This window comes from Alosa alosa, chromosome 1 (assembly GCF_017589495.1).
Source record: "Alosa alosa isolate M-15738 ecotype Scorff River chromosome 1, AALO_Geno_1.1, whole genome shotgun sequence".
Taxonomy (NCBI): Eukaryota; Metazoa; Chordata; class Actinopteri; order Clupeiformes; family Clupeidae; genus Alosa; species Alosa alosa.
In genome coordinates this window covers 16,372,675-16,396,873 of record NC_063189.1, presented here as the reverse complement: position 1 = coordinate 16,396,873, position 24,199 = coordinate 16,372,675, and the positions used below count along the sequence as shown (strand labels likewise).

The 24,199-nt window shown below is 41.9% G+C and overlaps 2 protein-coding genes across 2 annotated transcripts; one reads left to right on the top strand and one right to left on the bottom strand.

The window, feature by feature from the left end:
* Positions 1 to 5,195: 5,195 nt before the first annotated feature.
* frg1 (FSHD region gene 1) lies at positions 5,196 to 13,715 on the top strand. Its single transcript, XM_048264294.1, has 9 exons — positions 5,196 to 5,320; positions 6,236 to 6,303; positions 7,657 to 7,782; positions 9,357 to 9,414; positions 9,703 to 9,817; positions 11,232 to 11,336; positions 11,844 to 11,935; positions 13,165 to 13,275; positions 13,547 to 13,715. The coding sequence occupies exons 1-9, from the start codon at positions 5,259 to 5,261 to the stop codon at positions 13,581 to 13,583; spliced, it is 774 nt and encodes a 257-aa protein (XP_048120251.1). The 5' UTR covers positions 5,196 to 5,258; the 3' UTR covers positions 13,584 to 13,715.
* Positions 13,716 to 15,215: 1,500 nt separating this feature from the next.
* tmem134 (transmembrane protein 134) lies at positions 15,216 to 23,265 on the bottom strand. Its single transcript, XM_048264707.1, has 8 exons — positions 23,081 to 23,265; positions 21,760 to 22,010; positions 21,213 to 21,280; positions 17,582 to 17,668; positions 17,234 to 17,310; positions 16,986 to 17,030; positions 16,836 to 16,889; positions 15,216 to 16,562 (listed from the first exon to the last, which is right to left on the bottom strand). The coding sequence occupies exons 2-8, from the start codon at positions 21,964 to 21,966 to the stop codon at positions 16,480 to 16,482; spliced, it is 621 nt and encodes a 206-aa protein (XP_048120664.1). The 5' UTR covers positions 21,967 to 22,010; positions 23,081 to 23,265; the 3' UTR covers positions 15,216 to 16,479.
* Positions 23,266 to 24,199: the final 934 nt, after the last annotated feature.

Genomic DNA, 24,199 nt, shown 5'->3' with positions numbered 1-24,199 from the left:
GTGCTGGAGTAACCGCACACCGCTGGGGCCCTGAGAGCACCTGCTCCTCCCTGTCACTCACTTTTGCCCAAATTGCCCTCCGTATCTGCCGCGCCGCTGACCTGACAGACACGCGCCCAGCCAGTCGGGCAGGAGAGGCCAGCCGGCCCATGGGCAGCTACTCCATCACAGGGGCCCACTGGCGCGCTCTACAACCTTTCTTCAATTCATTTCCATTCATCATGCGCTGGGAGAAAAAGGCAGGTGCAATGTTGAAGGTGCAATTTTGGAGTTTTTGGATTGCATCCATTCATGTAAAAAATGAGAGGTTGCCAGGACTGCTCTGATGGTGGGATTTTTGTCAAATCTTTTAAGGGGGGGTTCAGCAATAATTTACTGTTAAACTTTTCAAAACCTTTCTGTCTAAGACATAAAGCAATGTCGAGGGTTATCTCACAATATTTACATTTGAATCCCATAAATTCAAGTTTTTTATTTCTGTGCCACTGTCTCCAACAAAACACAGGCCTACAAGCTGAAAAACTAGCTATGTGCCCTTACCATATGATTAGCATTTATTCATTTATTCTTGCCCTTTGGTGCCTTGTAATAATACCAATAATTATCTTTACAGTGTGTGAATATCAATGTGTGATAGCACTCTGACATTTATTTGTACTCTTGGACTCAAAGCCTGAAATATATGTATGAAATATCAGTGACAGTGCACTACCCACTTTTCAATGTCCTTAGAATTCTAAATGGAACCAGAGTTACTGGCAAACAGGAAAAATGTTTGAACTGCAGAATATTTTGCTCATGATGCATGTTTGTTGTGCTCCTGAAAAAATGCATTTCACTCCACACCAGGGACGTCTGTAGTGGAACGTCTTGTTTGTAGTGTTGCTGAGGAATGACCTTTCCAGTTTTGTTGACACCTCCAGACTCAGTTGCCAGCAGTGCTGATAAAACAGTCTGAGTGTAAACATAGGCCTGTATGTATGAAACAGCTATGATTTGTGTTGGAGCTCACATTGCAATGCTAAATTTGATGGTGGTCTGACTGCGCTTACGTCTGTTCTGAAAGCTGTTTACCCGTGCCAAATGTGGAAAAAGCGATATTGCCGAGCATATCAGACAGTATAAGTATAGTATATATACTTATACTGTCTTATACTACATATCAGACAGACTGATGGTTATCACCCGGAGCTTCCTCCAACACATCGCCAGTAGTTCCTGAAATTCATCTCACCGCACCAGCTACCACATCTTTGGTGCCACTAAGCCTGTGATTGGTGGAGCGTCTCTGAAAAGAGGATGCAATTTCTTTCTCTGAGGAGCTTCTGTCTTGATTAGTTTTTAGCCTGCCTCATTCCAGTTCAAAGGAGACACTCCTCAGATCAATTTCAGATGCCTTTCATCCCAAACTAGATGCCTCTTTGTCAGCAGGTTCTGTGTCGTGGGCTGTACTCTGTCGAGACTCCTCTTCTTTCACTGACAGCCACTATGTGCTCGGCATAATGCTACATCCCCTCTTCAGTGTTGCGACTTGCGAGAGGCAGATGTGTGGAAGTCAGTTCCACTTACCTCTATCAGCTCCTTTCATATTGCCTCTGTGTTAATGCTCATTTTCCTCTAAGCACCAGACATTGTGCAAGATTCATAGACCCTTTGTCTATAGATGTTTTGGAGATTGATTTGTTTGAACTATTTGTTTTTGTTTTTTAAAAGTGTCTGCAAATGCTTATTTTCTTATCTGTTGGGAAGATCTCTTTTCTGCCTCAGGCTGCCATCCAGCTCTCTTGGGATGATCGTGTTGCGGGCCGTGGCGATGGCAGTGGAGGATGATACATTTTCCTTCACGGTTGAGCGGCAACTAATGGAGTGTCAGTAGCCGAAGCACAGGAGAAAGAGCCTCTTAACAAGGACAAGAAGGGGAAGATGCCTAACACAGCGATGGCAGAAAACATCAGAGGTTTCAGACTTTCGAGGATGCAAGCTTGCCACTTGTTTGGTTTGAACTCTGCCAGGATAAGAAGAGCCATTTTTCATTCTAGTTGTTCCACGCTTCTCTTTGGATCATGACACATCATGCCTAATGCTGTCATCCCACTCCTTGCTCGCTAATAGATGGGGCATGATGTGATAACTGTGCCCCTAATTAGGTCGGAAGCCCTCCTCTGTCAAAACAAATGATACTGGGTGTCGATGTGTGCGTTTTAGAAAGGGTTAATCCATCATGTCTTTGTTCTACCTTAATTGCACTCTGACACATTAACAAAACAATATCTCGTCAACTTTATCAATAGGCCACGTGTTTGGGTGCTTCATACGCATCCGCGGAACACTGAGCTTGGCTCTGACTATCAGCGTCTGGTAGCATTTACTCTAAAGGGCAGGCCCAATCCACATGCCTCTGTCTCATTTGTTTTACTTGCCGGCAGTGTCAGCCAGTGATTTATGGCTTTTCATCGTTGACTTCCTGATTAGAGTCCTTCGCAACATAATGGCCGTCCATTAGCATAGGCGCTCTCTCTGGCCGCCACCTCTGCACGGAGGTGTCTTGGAGTGTTTTAGTCGGACTGAGCTCATTCATAAGGAAATGCCAGGGGAGTCAATGGGAAGGCCGTCTGTGAGCCTCGGCACCTGAGAAGTGAGGAGGTAATGGTGCAGAACTTTACCTCAGCAGATGTTAAGTGGTAATTGTGGTGTGTGTATGGGTGTGTGTTTCAGTGTGTGTGCTCACTATATGTTTGTTTTAAAAATGCCCTTTCTTCTGTCTCGCCCCCATGCTGTCTCACGAGCGCTTGTATGCATCTGTGATAAAAGAAAATATGGTTCCCATTAGGTCAATCTGCATTTGTGTTTAGAATCAATTTTGTTTTGACTGCAAATGTGTTTTATTAGTTGTATTAAGTACACATTTGAGGGAATTGTGAGGGAGACCTGTGTCCTGTCTGACTATGGTACATACACTAAAATAAAACACATGTACTCTACACACACACACACACACACACACACACACACACACACACACACATATCCAAATACTAAATACACATGCAAATGCATATACTCTACACACACACACACTGGCACATAAAATACAGCTATGCATCCACACACACTGACTCTCTCAGTCTCACACTGCCCCCCCCCACACACGCACACACACACACATACACACACACTCAGGCACATACATATGGGCAGAGTAACACAGAAACATGCGCGCATGCACGCACGTACACACACACACGCACATGCACGCACATACACACACACACACACACGCACACGCACATCCAAATGCAAGGCTGTAATTTACAGTAATTTGTTGGTCAGGGACAGCAGACACTGTGTCTGGGGAGACGAAAGCCAGACTCCCTCCTGTCCGCCAGCTGAGCCAGCAGACTGGCTGCCTGCTTCCCTCACGCCTCCTGCCAGCCTGTCACGGTTGCCTCAGTCTCCTCCCTCCTTCTGGCCCTGTTGCTGCTCTCTCCTCCCTTCCCTTCCCCTGCCGACCTCATACGGGCGGGGTGGGCGCATCCTGTGGCCTGCAGACCACCAAGGAAAACCTGAACAGTTTACACAGGAGCATCCTCATGTGAGTCACTCTCGTTCCAACGTATGTATTAGCTCATGGTGCGGCAGCGGTGAGGGATTAACCCGTCTTATCCAAGGACCTTGGCCTTAGCTGCCACGGCACTGTAACTGAGAATCTTTGCTGACCATGTGTTGTTGTTGGGTCAGTGCACTGACAGGACTGGGTCCGCTGACAGGCCCTGATGTTTAGTTTTCCTGGGGCTTTGGGGTCAATGCTCTGTTTTGTTTTTCCTTGCCAGAGTCTTTTTCGGGTAATGTAAACCATGACTGTGCAGAGATTTGGAGGACAGGGTGCCTTTTGTTTGTGTTGATCCTTTGGTTGTGGTTTCTTCTAGCTGGGCTATACTTACAGAGCAGGATGTGGGGAAATTGTTTGAATTCCACTCTGACATTTTGTTGTTCTTGTTGTGGCTGTATATTAACAGCCAATACAACAATATGGTTTGATAGCCTATAGTGTGTTTTGGAAGAAAATGTCCATTTTACAAACTGCATGTAGACCAATCAGGCAGCTCATAGCCTTTTCATTTTTTTGTTTCTGTTCTGACCTGATACTTCCTGTATTTTGGTTGGTGTTTAGTTCTTTGCAGAAGCTTAGTCATATTGCCTACATAACGAATACTAATAGTAGGATATAGAGAACCAGCGGTATCCATTCCCAACCAATTTGTTTCTGTTATGAGTCATCATCATCATAAGTTCATTGATAGGCATATAGTATAAAGACTGCAACCTCCTTATCCTGCCTGAAGTATGATAAATAATTATTTATTATACGGCTTCTCACAATGCTAGTATAAACGCTCCATTGACTTGAATGAGATTTCCAACGTTCTACGGTCAAATATGTAATGCCGATCATTATCAGAAAATAAGTCCCGAAGGGTGAATTGGACCCTGACGCGCCAGCGTCAGATTGTAGCTTAGTCTTTTAACTAATGCCCCCCATCAAGCTTTCCTCAAAAGACTCCAATCTTTCAAGAATCTTTCCCAAATCTTGTCAAAGTTGTTTGGCGTAAAGCCATTAGGAGACTAGGGTGAGAAACTGAATGGTAAGGGCAGTTTACAAAGATAAAAACATTACATGTTTTATTACACTTCTGAACTGAAAATGTCCCCTGATTTTGTCTCAGAAATCTGGTCACCTTACCTTAGGGAACACTCAGTAGCCTACTAGCCCTACTGCACAGCATGGAGTGGAGAATCAGGCAGTGGATTGTGGTCTGTAGCAGACACCACCTGTCCACACTTCAGGCAAGAACATTCTGCAAGATGCAAAGTGGTGGTATGCCACTGCCAAAGGTAGCCATAGCCCAACCCTAATAATTGAATTATTCAACCCTTTAATTTCCCCTGGGGATCAATAAAGTATCTATCTATCTATCTATCTAATTGTCTCCATTATTGCAACTAGAAAGAAACATTTGATGGATGTCATCTGAACTGGACTGAGTTTGAAATATTTCATGCGCCCACGGTGGGGATCACACTCCATAGAACCAATCTAAGAATAAATACTTTTCCACTACAAAAGTCCTCCCCCTGAAAAGTGCATTATCCGGGTACTTTTATTTTTCTATTTTACACTCCGGAAGTATAACGACTTGACCCGGTATATTTTTGTCACAGGAGGTCTGGTCTGGTTTAAAAGTAGGCTACGATAAAAAATGGCAGCGTATTCAAGTGTGAAGTCTACAAAGCTAGTTTTAAAGGGGATGAAAGATAAAAGGTAAATTGATAAGATTTGCTTTAATACCACCAGGAAAGATATTTGTACGACCGAAATATTGTCGCAGTCTTTTCTATGAGTTTGACGTTCTTCGCCAGATTTCTCACAATAACGTTTGCTACTAGGTTAGCACAGCGCATTACCTTTGGTGGCTACAAGCTTGCTGGCAACTGTTACTTGCTTGCTTTTGATTGTGTAGGCTTTGATGATACACAACGTAAACTCTTTACGTCGCGTTTCTTGCGGACCTCTAATAATGAGGTTAACGTGCACATTATCGTGTCTGCATTGACTTGGGGTAGGGCGACTTTTGTGTCTGTTGCTTCTTGTCAATAACGCCTGTTGACTTACACACAATTACATTTTTAAAGAATGGGGACAGTAGCGCTTTTCTGTATCCCCATGCATTCAGTGCACACTTGATGGATGCATTTGTCCATCTTCCCGACAGAAACGCAAACAGTCTAAGTAGCCTAATTTCAATTTGTGTCATGCATGCTTGCCAAATTGTTTGATTATAATATGCCCGTTTTCTCTTGTATTGTGGAGGTATCAAACTGAGAATGTTCCTCGAATAGTAATCCTTCATGTACAAGCCCTGGCAATAATTATGGAATCACCACTCTTGGAGGATGATCATTCAGCTGTTTTATTTTTTAGAAAAAAATACAAATCACAGATGTGCCTCAAACATATTCTTCTATAACAGATTCACATTTGTGTGTGTGTGTGTGTGTGTGTGTGTGTGTGTGTGTGTGTGTGTGTGTGTGCGCGCGCATGCGTGCATGCGTGTGTTTCTGTGTGATTCTATGTGTAAAGATTAATATAAGATATACACTATAAGTATAATAAGAATACTATTGGCAGAGTTCTACAAACTGCATTTACGTAACATTTCACTAACTTCATTTTCAGTAAAAAGAAGAAGAACAAAGATAAAAAGCGGAAAAGAGATGACGATAAGGAGAAAGAAGATGTTGTCGGTAAGTAAAGTCACAAAATGTGTGACAAAATGTCACTAGTGAATGTGTTGCTACATATTGTTACCATATTGTATGCTTTGGCAACACTTTCTTTATGAATGGGGAAAATGCTTTACCAGCCTGAGGTGGTTTGCTTGTTGACCAGCTTGTTTGACCACCCTATGATGGTTGACCAGCTGAAGGTATGTTTTTTTTTTACAAGAGTTTTGCTGGTCTAGCTGGTTTACCCGGCTTACGATTCGGTAATTCCGGTAATTCAGATGGTTTTGTTTGTCGTACCACCTCAACCTGGTCATTTTAGCTGGTGTTGTTGATCTTCCATTTCTGGTTTAACTGGCCATGCCAGCTTATGTTGGTCATTCTAGCAAACCAGCATCTTACACCAACCATGTCAAGCTTGGCAGGCTGGTTACCAGCATGACCATAAGCTGGTTTCTAGCTTTTTTTCAGCAGGATGGCAATGACGATAAAGCTTTTTGCATTGAATGGAATGGTGTGCCTGTTGATCATTTTCTTGATTTCTTGATTAGTTGTTTTGTCCATAAAATGTCAAAAAATTGTAGGGGGAAATTTAGATTTTTCATTGTTTCCCAAAGCCTAAGATGACGTCATCAAATAGCTTGTTTAGTCCGCATGTCAGAGATATCAGTTTAGCAGTTTGGAAGAAGCTGGGTTCAAAGAATGAACCTAAGGTTTTTGCCATTAGCTGGATTGCTGTTCTGATCAGATTTCAAAATGTGGTACCGTGTGCTATGAAAATATGAACTGTTAAGAGGTACATCAAGCTTACAGGGCCACTAGCTTCTGAGTCACTTTGCTGCCTCTTATAGTGCTATTTCAGGCCAGAGTGTGGCTCAGACCCTAGAGTAATAAATAACATAAGGCACTTAAAGCCATTCTAGGAGACATGTTGAACACTGGAGGTTTTGTGTATATCTTGCACAGTCAGTGCATACCCTGGCCAAAAAGTGTGTCTCTTGTTGTTATTGGAAATTTATAGTTCTTAATATTATTAGGGCAACAGCAATTAATCGATTAATTGTCAACTATCAAATGAATCACCAACAATTTCGGTAATTGATTAACCAGAGTTTAAGGAAGAAAGCTAGAATTCTCAGATTCCAGTTTCTTAAACTTGAATATTTTCAGATTTATCCTACGCATTCCTTTATAACAGTAAAGTGAATATATTTGGTGGGCAGACAACACAAGGCATTTGAGGATGTCATTATGGGCTTTGAGAAACTCTAATCAAGGTTTTTATTTTTTATTTCCTGATGTATGAGAAATGGCAAATTTGTAGGACATTACAGATCTCAGGAGGATGACCAGATCATCATGTTTCTTTTTAAGGAGGATGGTGGGCTGTCCACAGCATTGGGGAGATCACGGGCACAGTTGCCATAGAAATGCAGAGCAATGCATATGTGCATGCCCTTGACACTGGACTCTTCACCATGGGAGCACCTCACACAGGAGGTAAAGATGGCTTGTGCTGCTCACCTGAATATCCCTGGTTCTCTTGTTTCGCTTGAGATGATCATTAAGTGACTATTGTAAAGAACAAAGGATCTGATGGTAGTCCTGGATTATTTTCTGTGAAGAGCCAGGCATTGTAATATGCCTTGTTGCAGGCCCAGGGTGGGTAATCGGGAGAATCGGGAGATTTCCCGGTGGGCCGCTTCACTTTTGGCCGGTCGGTTGTCGCCTACCATGTGAGGGAGTCCTCACCTCCCAAAAAAAGAGTTGGTTGGGTCCATATAGCCTGTCTTTTCCAAAAAGTTTTTGCAAATATTGATAACAAAACTGAAGCTTGATCAGTTTAGGCCTATGCGGTAAAAATTGTAGCCTCTGAGCAGCAGATCAACCAGTCGACCACTGAAAATGATGAGCCCGAAATAAGTGATGAGGAGGCCTTGACTACAAGAACAAGTAGAGAGGATAAATTAAAGTTATTTAATGTAAGAAAGAGCAATTATGCTACATGATGAACTTATATGCCTTGTTTGCTCAGACGAGGGTGTAGTAAAGGAGTAGGCTAAATCACCAAACAACAATATAGCCTACCCATGCAAAAAACATGTAGCCTAAACATTAGTTCAATATGCCTCTTTGTGGAAGCGTGGGATAGGCTACATTTCAAAGGGTTTCTTTCTGTTTTTGTTAACTTGTGGAATATATTTTTGTTAACTTCTCAGTTGAAGTGAATTATTATATAACCTTTACACATTTGTTGAACCATGGTACTAATACAAACTACAGGATAGTAAGAGCTGAAATGTTGCTTCATTTATCCAATTTCCACCACTATAGCAAACGTGGGCCGGTCTATAAGTCACAGTGTCGAGCACTTTATCTTTATTTTGTCTGTCTTTTCTCTTCCTCTCTCACACCCTTTCTTGGTTCTCTTCATCTCTCTCACACCATGTTATCTATCGTAACAGTTTTGTGGCCAAATTGGGCTGCAATTTGTTGGGAGCGTTTTAGAATCGTATGAAACGCATTACCCCTCTCTCTAACCTCCCTGATTCCTGTCCTGCTGCTTTCTGCCTGTCGTGCTCAGCTGTGTGCGTTGCACACCACACCAACGTCTCACCTCTGCTGCCCTCAGAAATCAATTTGCAATCACCAGAGCAGGGGTTAGCTTCCAGCGCTAATGGAGAGCGACCAGCTGAAACCATTAGGGTGTTCCTGCAGCACACCCTCCACTGCGTTCAAGAGGGCCATTTTCTGCTGCACCGAGCACTGCATTAGGGTTCACCACAGGAACCTGACACATGCCATGCATGCAGGAAGCTCCCTTTGTTTCATGCCAGGATATATTGAGCTCTGTAGAGTATGTGTCAAGTATGTATATGTGTGTCAAGAAGGGCACAGTAAATGTGATTACCAGGAAGTAATCAGGCTACAGCAGTGCTAAATCGCTTTCGCGGCCATGTTGTTAATGTTAGTTTTTGAACAGATACACACTGGCATGATGGTGTCTGATTATATGCATGCTGTAATGGAAAACAACATGGCTGTGTGATGATGGTAATTGCTTGATGTTGCAGAGGATGAGGGTCCTGACCCACCAGAGCAGTTTACAGCCATTAAAGTGTCGGACAGCAGGTAAGCACACAGACCAAGACTCATGTCTGTATGTATGATGTATTAAAATGAAATTGCCTGGTTAAGTGAACTGTTCAGTGGCTATTGACGTAAGCAAGCAGGCACTGAACAGTGAATGTGTTGTGCGCTAATTAACCTGCTGGGCCTGTGGGTTAATGGCATGAGGAGAATTAGTCAAAAATGTATTTTGAAGTGTATGTATTCTGTTTGTTCCACTATTTAGCTTTGTTCCTGTCAATTGGCTTCATTAAAAAAACTCCCTGATGTTGACATTGTGTGCCCCTCTAGGATAGCTCTGAAGTCTGGCTATGGGAAGTATCTTGGAGTGAACTCTGATGGTGTGGTGGTGGGTCGTTCCGACGCCATTGGCTCTCGGGAACAGTGGGAGCCTGTGTTTGAGGAAGTAAGTGGTTCTCTGACATCAAGTATTTTTTTTTGTTAAACACATATTATGACTATACCACCTGAAAATGAATACGCGCTTATATTCCTTGCACCTTGCAGCTTTGGAATGTGTATGCGTTTGTACGCGTTTGTTGCAAAATGAGTACGCATGTGGAATGAGTACGCGTTTATTGCAAAACCAGTCTGAAAACCCTCTTGTATTTATGGGCGCTGATGTGACGAGCTCTGTTAACAGAGAGGAACAGATTCAATGGCAGGCCTGGGATGCAATATGACCAACTGACGTTGTACAACAACAACAACAACAGTGTTCTCAAAAGCTTCAACCAGTATACAGCAGAATGACTGGCCTTTGCATGTATCAATATTATGCTTGACATTTGGGTGTATCAACATGGAGAACATCATCCGATGAAGAGAACAATCAAGCAGTTGTACATATCAGAATCATTGTATAACACACAAATGAAAGTTAACCCATGTTGTAAGTAATCTAGCTTAGCTAAAAGAGTTCCCATCTGGACAGCACCTGTTCTCAGTACATTGAGTAGTACCCAGTGTACTGCCCCACATCCATATTATAGCAACACAGATAACACACAGATCTAATTAAATACCAAGACAATAAAGTGTGTGTGTGTGTGTGTGTGTGTGTTCTCTCATAAACAGAGAATTTCCTACTTCACCACCTTGAAATGTATGAAACTATATGAAGCATGTGTGATGTATGAAACTATATGAAGCATGTGTGATGTATGAAACTATATGAAGCATTTGTGATGTATGAAACTATATGAAGCATGTGCAATGTTGTATGAAACTATATGAAGCATGTGCAATGTTGTATGAAACTATATGAAGCATGTGCAATGTTGTATGAAACTATATGAAGCATGTGCAATGTTGTATGAAACTATATGAAGCATGTGTGATGTATGAAACTATATGAAGCATGTGCAATGTTGTATGAAACTATATGAAGCATGTGCAATGTTGTATGAAACTATATGAAGCATGTGTGATGTATGAAACGATATGAAGCATGTGCAATGTTGTATGAAACTATATGAAGCATGTGTGATGATGTATTAGTTTGCTGACAGTGGCATGCACTTGAAAGAAGGAAAAAAAGGGAAATGACGGATTAGATTTTGCCTAATCAAGACCAGGCTCTTGAATCTCTTCTTGGCATTGCCTATTGGACGTGTTGGCAGTATAGATGGCTTTAACAACTGTTCAAGAGTTCGATTACTAACCTTCTTTTGGCAGGGGTGCATTTGTGCTCCAGTCGAGTATCAAATTGTCAGTTTTTAACCTCCTCTGTGCTGAATCTTCCTCTCTGTTAAAACAGAATGAGATTTGCTTTCGCCATGCTTGAATTGGTGTTTCACTTCTCTTGCTCTCCTCCTCAGGGTAAAATGGCTCTGATGGCAGCCAACAGCTGTTTCATCTCCTACAGCGAGAGTGGAGACATCGTAGCTCACAGTAAGACAGCCGGCGAGGAGGAAATGGTCAAGGTGAGACACTCACTGTCCTAATTCCACTTCATCTGCGGTCCACGGGGCATGCTTCAACTTTGTTTTTGAAAACATTACCAAATGCATGCAAAACAGACAGATGCCATGCAAACATAAAGATCACTGCGGTCATTGAGATCTGCAGGCCTTGACCGTTCATGTGTTCAGCCCAATAAGGATGGTGTTTATCTTAAGTCGTGCTGGCGTTTGTAGCATTTGTAAATTACCCTTAGCCCTCACCACATACTAACACCGACAGACAGATGAGGCACCTTTTGCTATGTAATGGTTTGCCTGTCTCAGTTCAGGGGTTAGCACTTGTGGAGAAGCTGTATTGCTGCTCACTGCGTGCTGTGCCATGTTGTTACTGGGCTTACCCCACGCAGGGGTGAGATGGAACAGCACTTTGTGTGAGCGTTCCCCAGAGGGAATGGAGAGCACGTCGCCTGACATGGAGCCCTCTCTGCTTTTGTGTGTCCCCTGTCCTGTGGCTGCCCCGTTTGTCAGATTCGCTCCTGCGTAGAGAGGGAGGTCAAGCGGAAAGACGACATCGCCGACGAAGACCGGGGCAACGTCAAGAACTGTGAGCTCAACTACGTGTGAGTGTGTCTCTGTTTTTTCCCTATGCTATTGATGGGTGCTTGTGTGTGTGTGTGTGTGTGTGTGTGTGGTGTGTGTGGAGCTCTGGAATGGATTTCGGGGGACGGTATGCTCATTATGCCTCTCTGCCGGTTATGAGCCAAAAGCATACTGTTTTCTGGTTGTCCGCACGTGCCTGCCTCTGTTACAGTGTGATTTGAATTCTCCTGAGGTAGTTGAAGGATATTCACCCAATCTGGCATAATCTCTATACAAGCTAGATGAACTGATGAGGGCAGGTGGAAGCATACCAATCGACACTTTGTCTCAAGTTTGTTTTCATTATCTGTGAGCTCATTCTTTTAGGCCACATTATTTTTCTTTTTGTTTTTAGTTGAAAATAATTTCAAATATAATCAACTATTATTCCAGTCTTGGTTAAGGTTTAAGGATACTCTCTTGGGTGAAGTAGTTGAGTTGAGCATGCTTGTAGTCTTGCCACTGGTCTGAGATTAGAGATCAGTGCGCATGGGTAGATGGGACGCAGATCCAGGGGAGGCTGTTGTCATGAGATATTAAAGTTCCCTTCTCTGCCTCTGAGCGGGCTTGTCAGTCACCGCTCCCATTTTAAAAGGCAAGGTCAGTGTGCAGCGGCCGAGAAGACTGTTGGATATTTGGGGAAATAAAACGGCACTTTATGTGATGTGACATTTCACGAGGGCCACGTCAGAATGGTGTTCGTAGTAGGAAGTGGTCACATTATGTCCATTTTTGTCAACAAGACTGCAAGCGTTTGTGAGGCCCACAAGTTGTTTGTTTGTACGGTGGGGAGTAGTGACAGGCGAGGTAATTGCTTTACGCCAAGCCAGATGACTTAAAGTGTTGGGAAAATCAAACATTTCCAGGGGCCACCTAAATCAATGCCCTCTGCTTCTTTGTGGCATTTAGTGAGTGAGTTGAAATAAATCACATGGCTTTGCTTGTCAAGACAGTCACTCAGTTTGCCCCAGCAAAGTGCACATTGACCTTTCAGGTCTTGCCCCACTATTAATGCACCTCCACGTCTGCATTGTAGACCTGCCCAAATCTGACAGGATTCTGACAGCTGACTGACTTTCTGTCCTTCTTTCCTTCCTCCTTTATAAAAGTGTGCAGAAAAGAGCAGCCCTATGTCCCGTACGTGCCTGTGGGGGTGACCTTAAACTTTATCTGTGATTTTTATTTTTTATTTATTTTTTATTTTTTTCAGAAAGAAATTCCAGAGTTTCCAGGACCGCAAGCTCAGAGTGAATGAGGAGGACAGCGGTAACCTGAAGAGAGCCAGAACTGATGGCAAGTTCCATGAGGCCCTGCTAGACAGGTACAGGGAAACAACAGAGATGACATTAACCCTTAAAGGTGTAGGTTTTTGAACGTTCTAAGTTCCGCAACAATTGAAGGTTCTAAAATTCTATGTTGAATTCAATGAACCCAGATATTCTTTAGAATGTTCATTTCTCAACATTCCCATCACACCGGTGTGACGGTACTCCTTTAAGGGTTAAATGCCAGGTTACCTTTGGTCCTACTCCAAAACGTTTTATTTAAGTAATGTGTAAATATTTCCTCTAAACTTTGTTTCATCCTTGCAGGAGATCCAAGATGAAGGCTGACCGATATTGCAAATAAAAGAAAAAAGAAGAGAGCATTGGTGAATTGAATCCATATTGTTTTAAATGTATATCTGGAGAACTTTTTCTTTTTTTTTACTGAAAACTGAATTTCTTTTAATGTCTTTTATTAAACACTTTGGACATATTGTATTTGGACAATTATTGAAAATCTTTCTATGGACATTCAACACTACATAAGACTGGGAAATATGAAGGTTCAAGGCATGAAGATGGGTTGGGCAGGGTTTCTCAGTTGTGCTCCTTGAGCTCTCTTGCCCTGGTTACACTTTCAGTTCCTGCTGCAAGCACACCTGATTAAAAATCAGCGTCATCTAAATGGTCTTCATAGTATGTCCAGCTAATCAAGAGGCCTGTGTATGAGTTTGGTCTGTAGAGCAGGGACAGATGGGAAATCTATAGGGCAGAGGAGGGGGACACAACCCCTGATGCTCACTCCAGTTTGGTGTATGGGGGCATCTCTACCTGGACAGGGCTCATTGAAATTCCTCAGTGTGTGGACCATGACTTAAAGGAACCGTATGTAAGAGATGTATTTCAATTAATCATAAAATGGCCCTGATATGTCACTAGACATTAAGAAATCATGTTCATTTCAAATACTTATATCACTGACAACAGTAGTCCGGCCAGGATATTGTAAAAAAAATAAAAATGTGCAGCCCTCAACTGATGTTGATGTTGTGTTTTGGCCTGATGCGCCACCCTCCACCTATGTACTAACTAATCACGAACTCAGTAGTGTTTCGGCATCCGGGTTGGCAACCTCGAGTCAGGGGGGAGGGGATACACCGCTCTACAGTAATTTGAAAGTGATTGCAGTACCAGTTTTGGCCACAATCTTACATATGGTTCCTTTAATATAAAATGACCAGTGATAACATTTTCATTTGTTTATTTGCAATGGGTCTTTATTACTCATGTTAGTGATAGTTTTGCTAGTATGTGTCTAGTTAGTGTGCTCTGTTCAGCCAGCAGGTGGCATCAAATATCTTCATGAAGTTCATTAAGTGTCAGTACACTTGAGATGTATTCCCAATACAAGGTAAGATTTTCCCCCCACCATGTTTGCTCATTAGGGTTTGTTTGCCATCTTGTCATTGGTCAGAGGTGTAAAAAAGACAGTTAAATCAATCATCTTCATATATAGGAAAGTATTTACTTAGCAGTCAACAATGGTGTCTTGTAAAATTTAAATCTGTATTTAGTAATGTAATCTTTGACATATTTAACAAAATTGCAGAATTTCTGGTTGGGCTGGGAATTGTTTATCTGAATTCATTTTTACAGGGAGTTCTGCAGAATTTCAAAACGGATGCACAACCACCATGTGGCCTTTAGAACATTGTGTTGATATAACACTAGGTTGCCACAAGGTGGTGGTATTGCTAAAGCACAAAACAAAGGCGATATCCCCACATTTAGGAAGCACTCTAAAATCAGATATCAGATTAACAGCTGTCCTCAAAAATGTTAACATAATCACATATTGTGTTAGTCAGTAGAGTAGGAGTTGATTCATTGATTTGAGGTTACCAGTGGACTTGACTTCCTATACCGGTCAAATCATAGTCAAGGTCAAACAAATAACTATGGCATCCAATTATCACAAATTACAACAAAGCAGATGTTTGGTTTCAAACTGATAAAATCACATTTTTTTTTATTATTGTCAGCATAGAGAAATGCATAACAAGACTGAAATGGAATGTCCTCCAGGACTTTGGACATCTGAGGCACCTCCTAGTATTTGTCAACTGAACAGGGGTGTGTTTCCCAAAAGCATAATTGCTAACCTGTTAGCAACTTAGTTTGTTGGCAATGGGAAATTGCTTTGCAACCAACTTAGTTAGCAACTATGCTTTTGGGAAACACACCCCTGAACTATCCAAACAGGGTTCCACAGCAGAAGCACAGAGACATAATTTAAAGTTGCACGAATGAGTTAAAAACATAATATAGGGCACACAGATAAATACAAAGTGAGATTGCACAACATTTAAGGATGGCAAGTGGCTTGGTAAAAAAAAAGTTGTTAACATACATAAAGCAATTGTTAACTACTATAAAAGCAACATAATTCTACATAATTTAAAACAACATTATGACACTTTGAATTGAAATTGATATGGGAGGCTCTCAATGTCATAGAGGCCTGTGCATCAGATGTTTGCACTGAGATACATTGTAATCGATCACATCACTAAGCCACCCTATAAACCGGTCACTAAGCCACCCAAATCCATCAATTAAAAGACCTGTGGATGACCACAGGATTTCTACCACTTCTCTCCAACTACTCTTCGCATGTTGCCATATTTCTTAAAATGTCTCTTTCAACAAAAGTCTACTGCCCCTAATAAGGCTTGATGATAGCTGTTGTCAATTACCATTGAATTCCATTTAGAAAAACAATCACAAAAAATATATACTTTAACATTTTAAAAAGAAAACAAAAACAGCACGTTTACAGGAAGACAGATATTTGATTTGTTTAATTATTGTAGTGGGTCTAAATCCCACATGTATGGCACTATGGCATGCATTGCTGTCTCCTGTTTCTTATCAAAAGGAACATTCAGAGACTGATTTTAAAAATATTTGGTGAAAAACACATATTTAAAAATGGTTGTCACTACAAAAACAAAATCATGATAGATGAGTAGAAATTGTAGTGTCACAGATATTTAAAAAAAAAAAAAAAAAATCAATATACAAGCACTAAAAAATCCTTCCCTTCCAAATACTTTGCTGGAAGCATGCAGATTTGCACAGTGGTTCTGTGTTAGTAGTGGTAGTTCATACAACAGTGGGCTCCTCTCTCTCTCTCTCTCTCTCTCTCACCCAATAATTGGGAATTTTTTGGCACAAAAGACAGGCAAACTGGAGTGAGATCACTTCTCAAAGTACGGCAGGTAGAAGAACTTGAAGCCTCTGCGCCCCTGGACAGCACAGCTTATGTAGATCACATGATACACTGAGGGAGGAAAAATACACACTCAGTCAAAGATAAGACCCAAGAAAGGTTACACTGAGATAGCCAAACCACAAACAGTCTCCTATTCAGATCACAGAATGACCACACATGTAACTATTGTAATACAATCCAGAAAGAATTACAGTCGAGTATTATCACTGGACAAGTCCATTACAAACACAATGTATGTTTGTATGTGTGTGCAATGTGTATATATGCCTTTCAAGGTGCCCAGGGTCACTTAACCAATAGTTAGACAGATGGAGCACATACCTCCTGGAATAAAGAGTAGGAATCCAGGAACAAAGAAGATAGCGCTGGAGACTCCTGTGGTGAGAGAGATCAGAGGAGACCAGATTAGAGACCACAGATGCCAGAGCAAAGAGCACAGCACACGTATGTAAATAGGAGTCCACACTTTACCTGCATCTGGGTTCAACTGTATGACGATGCCGGTGAAGATTAGGGCTGAGGAAGGGGAGAGACAAAGAGTGGCATGTTGGGGCAAGGCTAAGGGCAGCTACAACATTTGCACACCATGCATTGATAACTGCTATAGAAACCAGAGAAGTAAGTGTTGCAACATTGCTCTATAGTTCATAGTCGGTGTGCGAGGTGGTGGATTGCTGGGAGTTTGAGAAGGTTTGTTTCCGTCTTGCTGGATAACTCACCCACGCCAGTGATGAGGAGGAGGAATGAAGCTAGAACTATCCGCCTGTTCTTCTTCACAAGAGGGTGAGATGTCCAACTGGCAGAGAGAAACAGAGAGACAAGGAAAAAATGGATAAATTAAAAATATGGAGCTCAGAGTCTATCGGTGCTATGCAAGGACTATGCTTAAGAGTTTATATACTACATGTATACAAATGTTAATTTGTAGTAAGTATATAATAATAATGATGATGTCTTTACTGTGTTTTTTCTGCATTAACCTACAACATGCCAAACATACTATGATTGAGCAAAATACACTGACTGCCCACTGAGTGCAAAATGTGTGTGTGTGTGTGTGTGTTTACCCGCAGCAGCGTGCAGGAAGCTGTGTGACAGAGCTGAGGGTACTAAAGGACCACTGGGAGCTGCAGTAGGAGAGGGTGGCCGGGTCACTGTGGAGGAACAGAGCAGGAGTCAAACTCTTGTTAAAGGGACACCAGGCAAGCCTGATGCTTTTTCTCTACAAAGCTCCCCCTAGCGTCTGTACGTGTCGATACGTGTGCGAGCCCTCGCTCGGTCTAAAGTTCTTTTCCTTTTCTTTGCATCTTCCGTCAAGGGTCTTCGCTGCTTCTTTGCCAGCTCTGCCATTATACACACGTTTGCAACAATCGCTAGCGTTTCGTTAGCCTGCCTCTGTGCTGGGGATGCAGGATGTAAACTGATCCTGCTTCTCGCGATGTCTGAGACTTTAAGATTGAAGGTCGGCGGGTCGGATACACCGAACTTGCAAGCGGGATATTCTTCCTACAGGCAGTAGGAGCTGGCGAGAGAGTCTTCATTCGCCCTGTAATGAGTCATTTAACCATATACCGACTTATGAAGATGATTCATTAACACAAAAACGTTGCCTGGTGTCCCTTTAACACTCACACTGGACAAGAAGCAGGAGTCAGACTCTTGTTAACACTCACACTGGACAAGGAGCCCTGGCGCCAGCCAGCCCACTTCAGCAGTGCATCTCTAATTCAAAATACCCATCTCATGGTCAACAGTAGAGTGGAATTACTCAACTTGCTCCTGCTGTGCATTCACTAACAGAAGGACCCTTCAGGCTAGTGGTTTGAATGGGTCATTTCTGGCTTCCCATTGTCAGCATTAGAGTTTGATGTTTTACTGAGGAAAACATTTATGTTTTTAGGGATTGTTGTGGACAGCCTTTAGGACTTTACAGATCGCACATTACTCCTCTTGGAATGTTTTTTAGAGATAAACATTAAACCAAAAAGCTACAGCTAATATTTGCACAGCCTGATCCAAGTTGCTTCATATTTCAAGATCAAACGTGTGCTGCCATTGATTGTGAAATACCCCCAAAACATGGGAGATTCAAAAATGAATATGTGATGACTTGTGCCAATGACATCTTAGTAGACGTCAGAGCAGCAGAGGGTAAAGCATAAATTATGAGTTTTCACGTCAGTGTTCACAGGAATGGCAGACTAGACTATTACACAGGCAGTCCTCAGACTTTCATTTACTGCAGGAGAGGAGGGAGAGTCTGTTTTTTACAGCACTGTTTGGACTCATGACTCAGTAGCCACTTGCTTCGTGACAAGATTTAAGGCGCACAGCAGATATGTATAAGTATAAGTATCTATACTCTTTTGATCCTGTGAGGGAAATTTGGTCTCTGCATTTAACCCAATCAGTGAATTAGTGAAACACAAACAGCACACAGTGAACACACAGTGAGGTGAAGCACACACTAATCCCGGCGCAGTGAGCTGCCTGCTACAATGGTGGCGCTCGGGGAGCAGTGAGGGGTTAGGTGCCTTGCTCAAGGGCACTTCAGCCGCAGCCCACTGGTCGGGGCTTGAACCGGCGAATTACTTACAAGATTACTGAAGCCCCTCTAAACTTCAAACAGACTTTTCCAATATTTAGTGCGGGGTGCAATTTTATTGTAGACTTACTTTAGGTTATATAATAGATTGTCTTTCAGGAAAAAAAAAGAGACATCCCAATAGAAGTTTTAGGCTTAATTTTAAATGAATGAATAGCTGATCATTTACATCACATAAAAATTATTAAAGCCTATCATAACCATTATGTCATCAAAAGCAATGCCATTAAATAGTAAGTAAACCTCATGGTTTCAAACCCAGGTTTAGGCAAACAGCATGTCAGGCCTTGAATACTCTACCATGGCAAGCAGCTCCATAAAATTGGTAGAGAGAGACCAATCAGATAAGAAAGACGAGGGGGGGAAACTACAAAAAGGCCATCACAATCACAAAGTGACTGATGCAGAGGCCACAGAGGCAGGCTGATATATAGGACAGATAGAGGGGGGGCAGATAAACAGACCTTGACGCATAGACAAGAAAGCATGGCCATGGACCATTATAGCCAAGGGGTATGTATTCCTTACAGAATACACAACAATCTGCCCAACTCAATAAATATAAAAAAAAAAAAAAAAAAAAAAATCACATAGACTGACTGGCTCTGAATGACAAAAAAAAATAAAAAAGGACTGACGCATGAAACAAGACACAAAAACTCTAGCACCCACCACAACAGTAGAGCAGTAATTACTACACACACTGGCTAATTAACACTAGCCAATCTTGCCCTATTAATGACCCAAAAAAGCTAAACACAACAAAAGACAACATATTTTGCACAGTGGGTTTTTTGGTCAGTTTTTCCTGACTGGACACAGCCTGTCTGCCTTGGCAGAACTGTGTTCATACAGCCTTTAAAATGGCTTCAAAAGGCAAGAGCAGAAAATAACAGCATTCCGAAGCCATGTCTAACGCGGCCAGCAGAATGGTGGCAGCTAGAGGAAGCACACTAACAGAGTAGGATGGAACCCAGGAAGGAAGGCAGCATGAGAGGATGGAGTGAAATGGTCAGGGAAGGAAAGGAAACGAATGAGCACGCAGCCTGCTGAGAGTGACACCCACAGAGGAGCCAGCCTAGATGAAATGAAGGACTCCCAGTCTGGCTAAACAACCCAGCTCTAGTCGGTAGCCCAGACTGATGCCTAGAGGGCCTACATATAGATAGAGGTGCTATTATAGAATATTTAGGATCAGTAGCGGTCCCTCACTGAGTGATATTGAGGGTATTATAAAGTCATTTTTGTACCCAGCTGGCGCCGATCAGTATTTAGTCTGTAAATACTACAATAGTCTATTAATGTTGTGCCAATATTTTAGGTCTCCATAACATATGGACATGTTGATATTAAAGATCAAACAAGGTGTGATTTAATTCTTGATGGGACAAAAATGGTAGGAACATGAAAATTGGAGCAAGAAAAAGCTTAATGCGTGATCATTTAGTGTACAAAGAGCCAATGCTGTACATTCATAGATAAAATACAGAATGTTAACACTGTTACACCTGTGTATAATATTTATATTACAACACTGGCATTGTGTACACTACATGCTTAAGTTACTTCCATATAGATGTTTATGTTTCTACTAGCTACCCCACATACGATTTTAGCAACTCCACAGCACAGTAGAGCTATTCTATTACATGTTGAAAACTGTGAGTGACACTGTTTACATGTGAAAAGTTAAGTATTTTAATATTCTGTTCCAGCTTATTTGTGAACTTTTTGCATCTTGGTCGTGGCACTACATAGGAATAATAAACCCCTTTAAACCTAATAAAACATCAGGCATGAGAAAATGCTATTGTGCCATCCATACATATGAACCTCAGACCTGTGATTAAGTGAGTAAGAGTGAGGACACAAACATCTGACAAAGGATAACAATGCTGAGAAGTCAAAGCCGACATGAACAAAGCAACCCTGTTTTGATCCTTATCATGGTTGGACTATGCCCACAGCACAGAGCTTAATAGCAGGAGGAGCACCAGCTTTATTACACCCTGTCCCTCTCACAGCAACATACACCACACAGTGCTGTAATAATCACACAGATCACACAGGCACCAAGCCTCACTGGAACAAACCTGATTTTGAAGAAGTTGTTGAAGGAGGAGCCACCACTGTTACCCAGGCCCTCTTCATTTTCCAGATTCTGACCACAGGGGAAAGAGAGGAGAAAACATCAACAAACTAAATTACTGAATAAATACTTCAAGGACGAGATGAACATGGTCGAAGGCAGAGAAATGAGTGATGCACTTGAATCACAAATACAAGAGACAGGAAAGAATGGACACTATACTAATAAAGGAGAAACAGAATTTTTGAGTCTATAAAACACAACTTTTGTATTGTCTGCAAAACTAGGGTTTAACTTCCTTAGAGAGATGTCTTGGTATCATCACAGACTCAGCACCTTGTATGATATTGGCGACAATGTATCAGTAACATTATCAGAGCAAATTACACTACAGGTTTAGGGATGTATCTCGTCACCTGACTCCTCCCCCCACACACACACACACTACATGTCTCCTTTTTTTTTACATTTCATGTAAATGGTAGACTACCGCATATCTTTTGCAATCTGTTCTGAAGTCAGTGACAGAGGGAGCTCACAGACAGACCTACCTGGTATTTGAGGTTGCTGTGCTCAGGGGAGCCAGCTACAGTGGTCGGATGAGTCTGTGGCTTGGTAAAAGACAGGGGGCCAAATGTCATCTCTCCATCTCTCTCTTTGTCTTTCCCTTTCCATCCTTCCAGGTCTCCTTCTGGACAGACACCCTCATCCTCTCCCTCCAGCACAAATGCATCATCAATGCTGAACTGTGACGCCATGGTTGTGCCTCTTCAGATCAGGAGGCTCAACTCATAGACACGCACTGTGAAATGTACAAATGACAGATGAAGCCAACAGATGAGGGCTGTAAAATGGCCAGTATGGTCAGTTCACATCCCAACTAGCAGGTGTGCACAGGAACATAATCAATAACCTAATTTACAAACAACAATTTAGTTGCATGAGATATGTTCGCTGAGGATGTGGATGCTTTGCGCGTGGACTGGCAGTATTTAGCACTAGGCTACAGACAGTGTGGGTCAAATGACTCATCTTCGGCTGGCAAAGCTACTCTTTTAAAGAGACACAAACCTCAAACTTTGTTTATTAGGTTGTTATTAGGTTGTTTGTTATACTGTCCAACTACTATAGGCCTAATTTCTTTCTCATATAATGCGCACGACCCACTACAAAAAAAGGCTCGCCTGAGTGAGTGAAACCCATGGTCTGCATATGGTTGCATCCCTGGCTCACAAAGTAGGCTACATGAATAGTATTTGACTTATATCTCATAGCTAATTGAACCCTGCTCATAACTGTGTGTACCGTTAAATATCTATTCATAACTATCTAATTAGACTGAATCATGAAAACATCATAAACAAGTGTGCGATCTTGGGATGCAAAAACTGGAATGTTATGCTAACGACACGCAACAAAAGGCAGACAGACAACTGACGGAATTTAAGGGCGAGTCGAGCTCATAGCTGGCTGGGTATTCATCAAAATAGACATACAACGTTAACGGCAATAATATCTGATGGGTTGCGGTTGGCTAATTTGTTTAACATACGACATGTCATAACGACACAAGTTAACGTTAACTGTAACCAGTCTTTACGGCTCTGGCTGGAACTTAACGTTACAACAAATATTGGTCAAATTAAAACGCTCATGAATCATTCTAAAGATCAAGACCATGGTACGTTAATGACTAATCATACAATTTGACAAAATAGATTAACATTACAGGAATCCACGGTATTTCTAGTGTGCTACATTGGCCTATTATCACGGTAGCGTTGTTTTCCCGTTGAAAAAAAAAAAGTTGAACGGCTAGCATGCTAACTAGCTTGCACTGTGATTTTAAAAATACAAGTTCGTTTTACTTACTTTCAATGCGTTTTTTACTTGATTAGATGCACTTCATCAGTCCAGATTGGCCTGCATTATTATTTCAGAGTTAAAACCTACTCATTGGCTATAAATCGATTCGAATCTTTCTTTGGCTTAGGAGCGCACAAACTTCCATAAACTTTGTAAAGCCCGACTCATTTCCTTTAGCAAGCGGCACTTGGCTGCACATGACTACAACACTCATCAGCCAAGATTAATCGATTGCTGCTATGCAATGTCGATCTGCGATACCAGAGCACATTTAGGCCTACTTCTAAATTCTCTGTTGATTATATTACTTTCTTGACAAATAATGAAGCCTATGTCATTTTTGTGTGTAAACCAGACAAAGGTTTGGACACTATGGGTCTTTCTTTAAAGAAAATATTTTATTTATGTTCTGACTATTTTTACATTGTAGAAACTTTTAAACTAATGCAAAATAAACTGATAGGATAATAGCCTAACACATGGGGTGATAGTAGGCTAGGCTAAACAAAAACAAATGTAAACAAACTAAATGTTTTATTTACGATACAAGGATACAAGGAAGTTTATTGTCACATGCATATAGTTACTGGAAGTAAGAAATGCAGTGAAATGTCTGGTGTCAGCCTATTTGTGCATTTGGGGGTAAAAAGTGCAGTAGAAGAGGGGTTTAGTAGATTAAGTGGCAAGGGCTGCATAAGAAAGGTGGGGGCACCAACAAGGAGCACCCAAGAGCAACAGGGGCAAGGAAAACTCCTTACCAAGGAAGAAACCTTGGGCAGATTCACTGGCTCAAGGGGCTAACCCAACTGCCAGGGGTCTTGGTGTGTGTGTTGGGGGGATGACAGGGGAGATGGGATAGTGTGCTGTGTATGTGGGGAGAGGGCAGTGTAATATGTGTGTTGGAGAAGCTTCCTCATGAGACAATGTGCTGTGTGGGGCACTGTGCTGTAAGTATGGTGAAGGGACTTACTATTGCATTGAAAATGTAGCATAATGAGAAGACTTATTAGGAAACAGGACCATGCTGAAACCTAATGTAACCTAATAAGACCACAGATCCCAGCGGCGGCTCTTTGCCAAATCCTTTCCCATGTGGTTTTCAGTAAATCAGCAGGGCTTTATACA

Bases quoted from the DNA above. Each gene is read 5' to 3' on its own strand.
- frg1 (XM_048264294.1), top strand. From the start codon at position 5,259: ATGGCAGCGTATTCAAGTGTGAAGTCTACAAAGCTAGTTTTAAAGGGG. The intron at 5,321-6,235 runs GTAAATTGATAA...CTTCATTTTCAG, and splicing joins AAGGGGATGAAAGATAAAAG to TAAAAAGAAGAAGAACAAAG. The intron at 9,415-9,702 runs GTAAGCACACAG...GTGCCCCTCTAG, and splicing joins ATTAAAGTGTCGGACAGCAG to GATAGCTCTGAAGTCTGGCT.
- tmem134 (XM_048264707.1), bottom strand. From the start codon at position 21,966: ATGGCGTCACAGTTCAGCATTGATGATGCATTTGTGCTGGAGGGAGAG. The intron at 21,281-21,759 runs GTAGGTCTGTCT...CCCTGTGGTCAG, and splicing joins ACAGCAACCTCAAATACCAG to AATCTGGAAAATGAAGAGGG. The intron at 17,311-17,581 runs GTAAACACACAC...TCTCTCTGCCAG, and splicing joins CTTCCTGCACGCTGCTGCGG to TTGGACATCTCACCCTCTTG.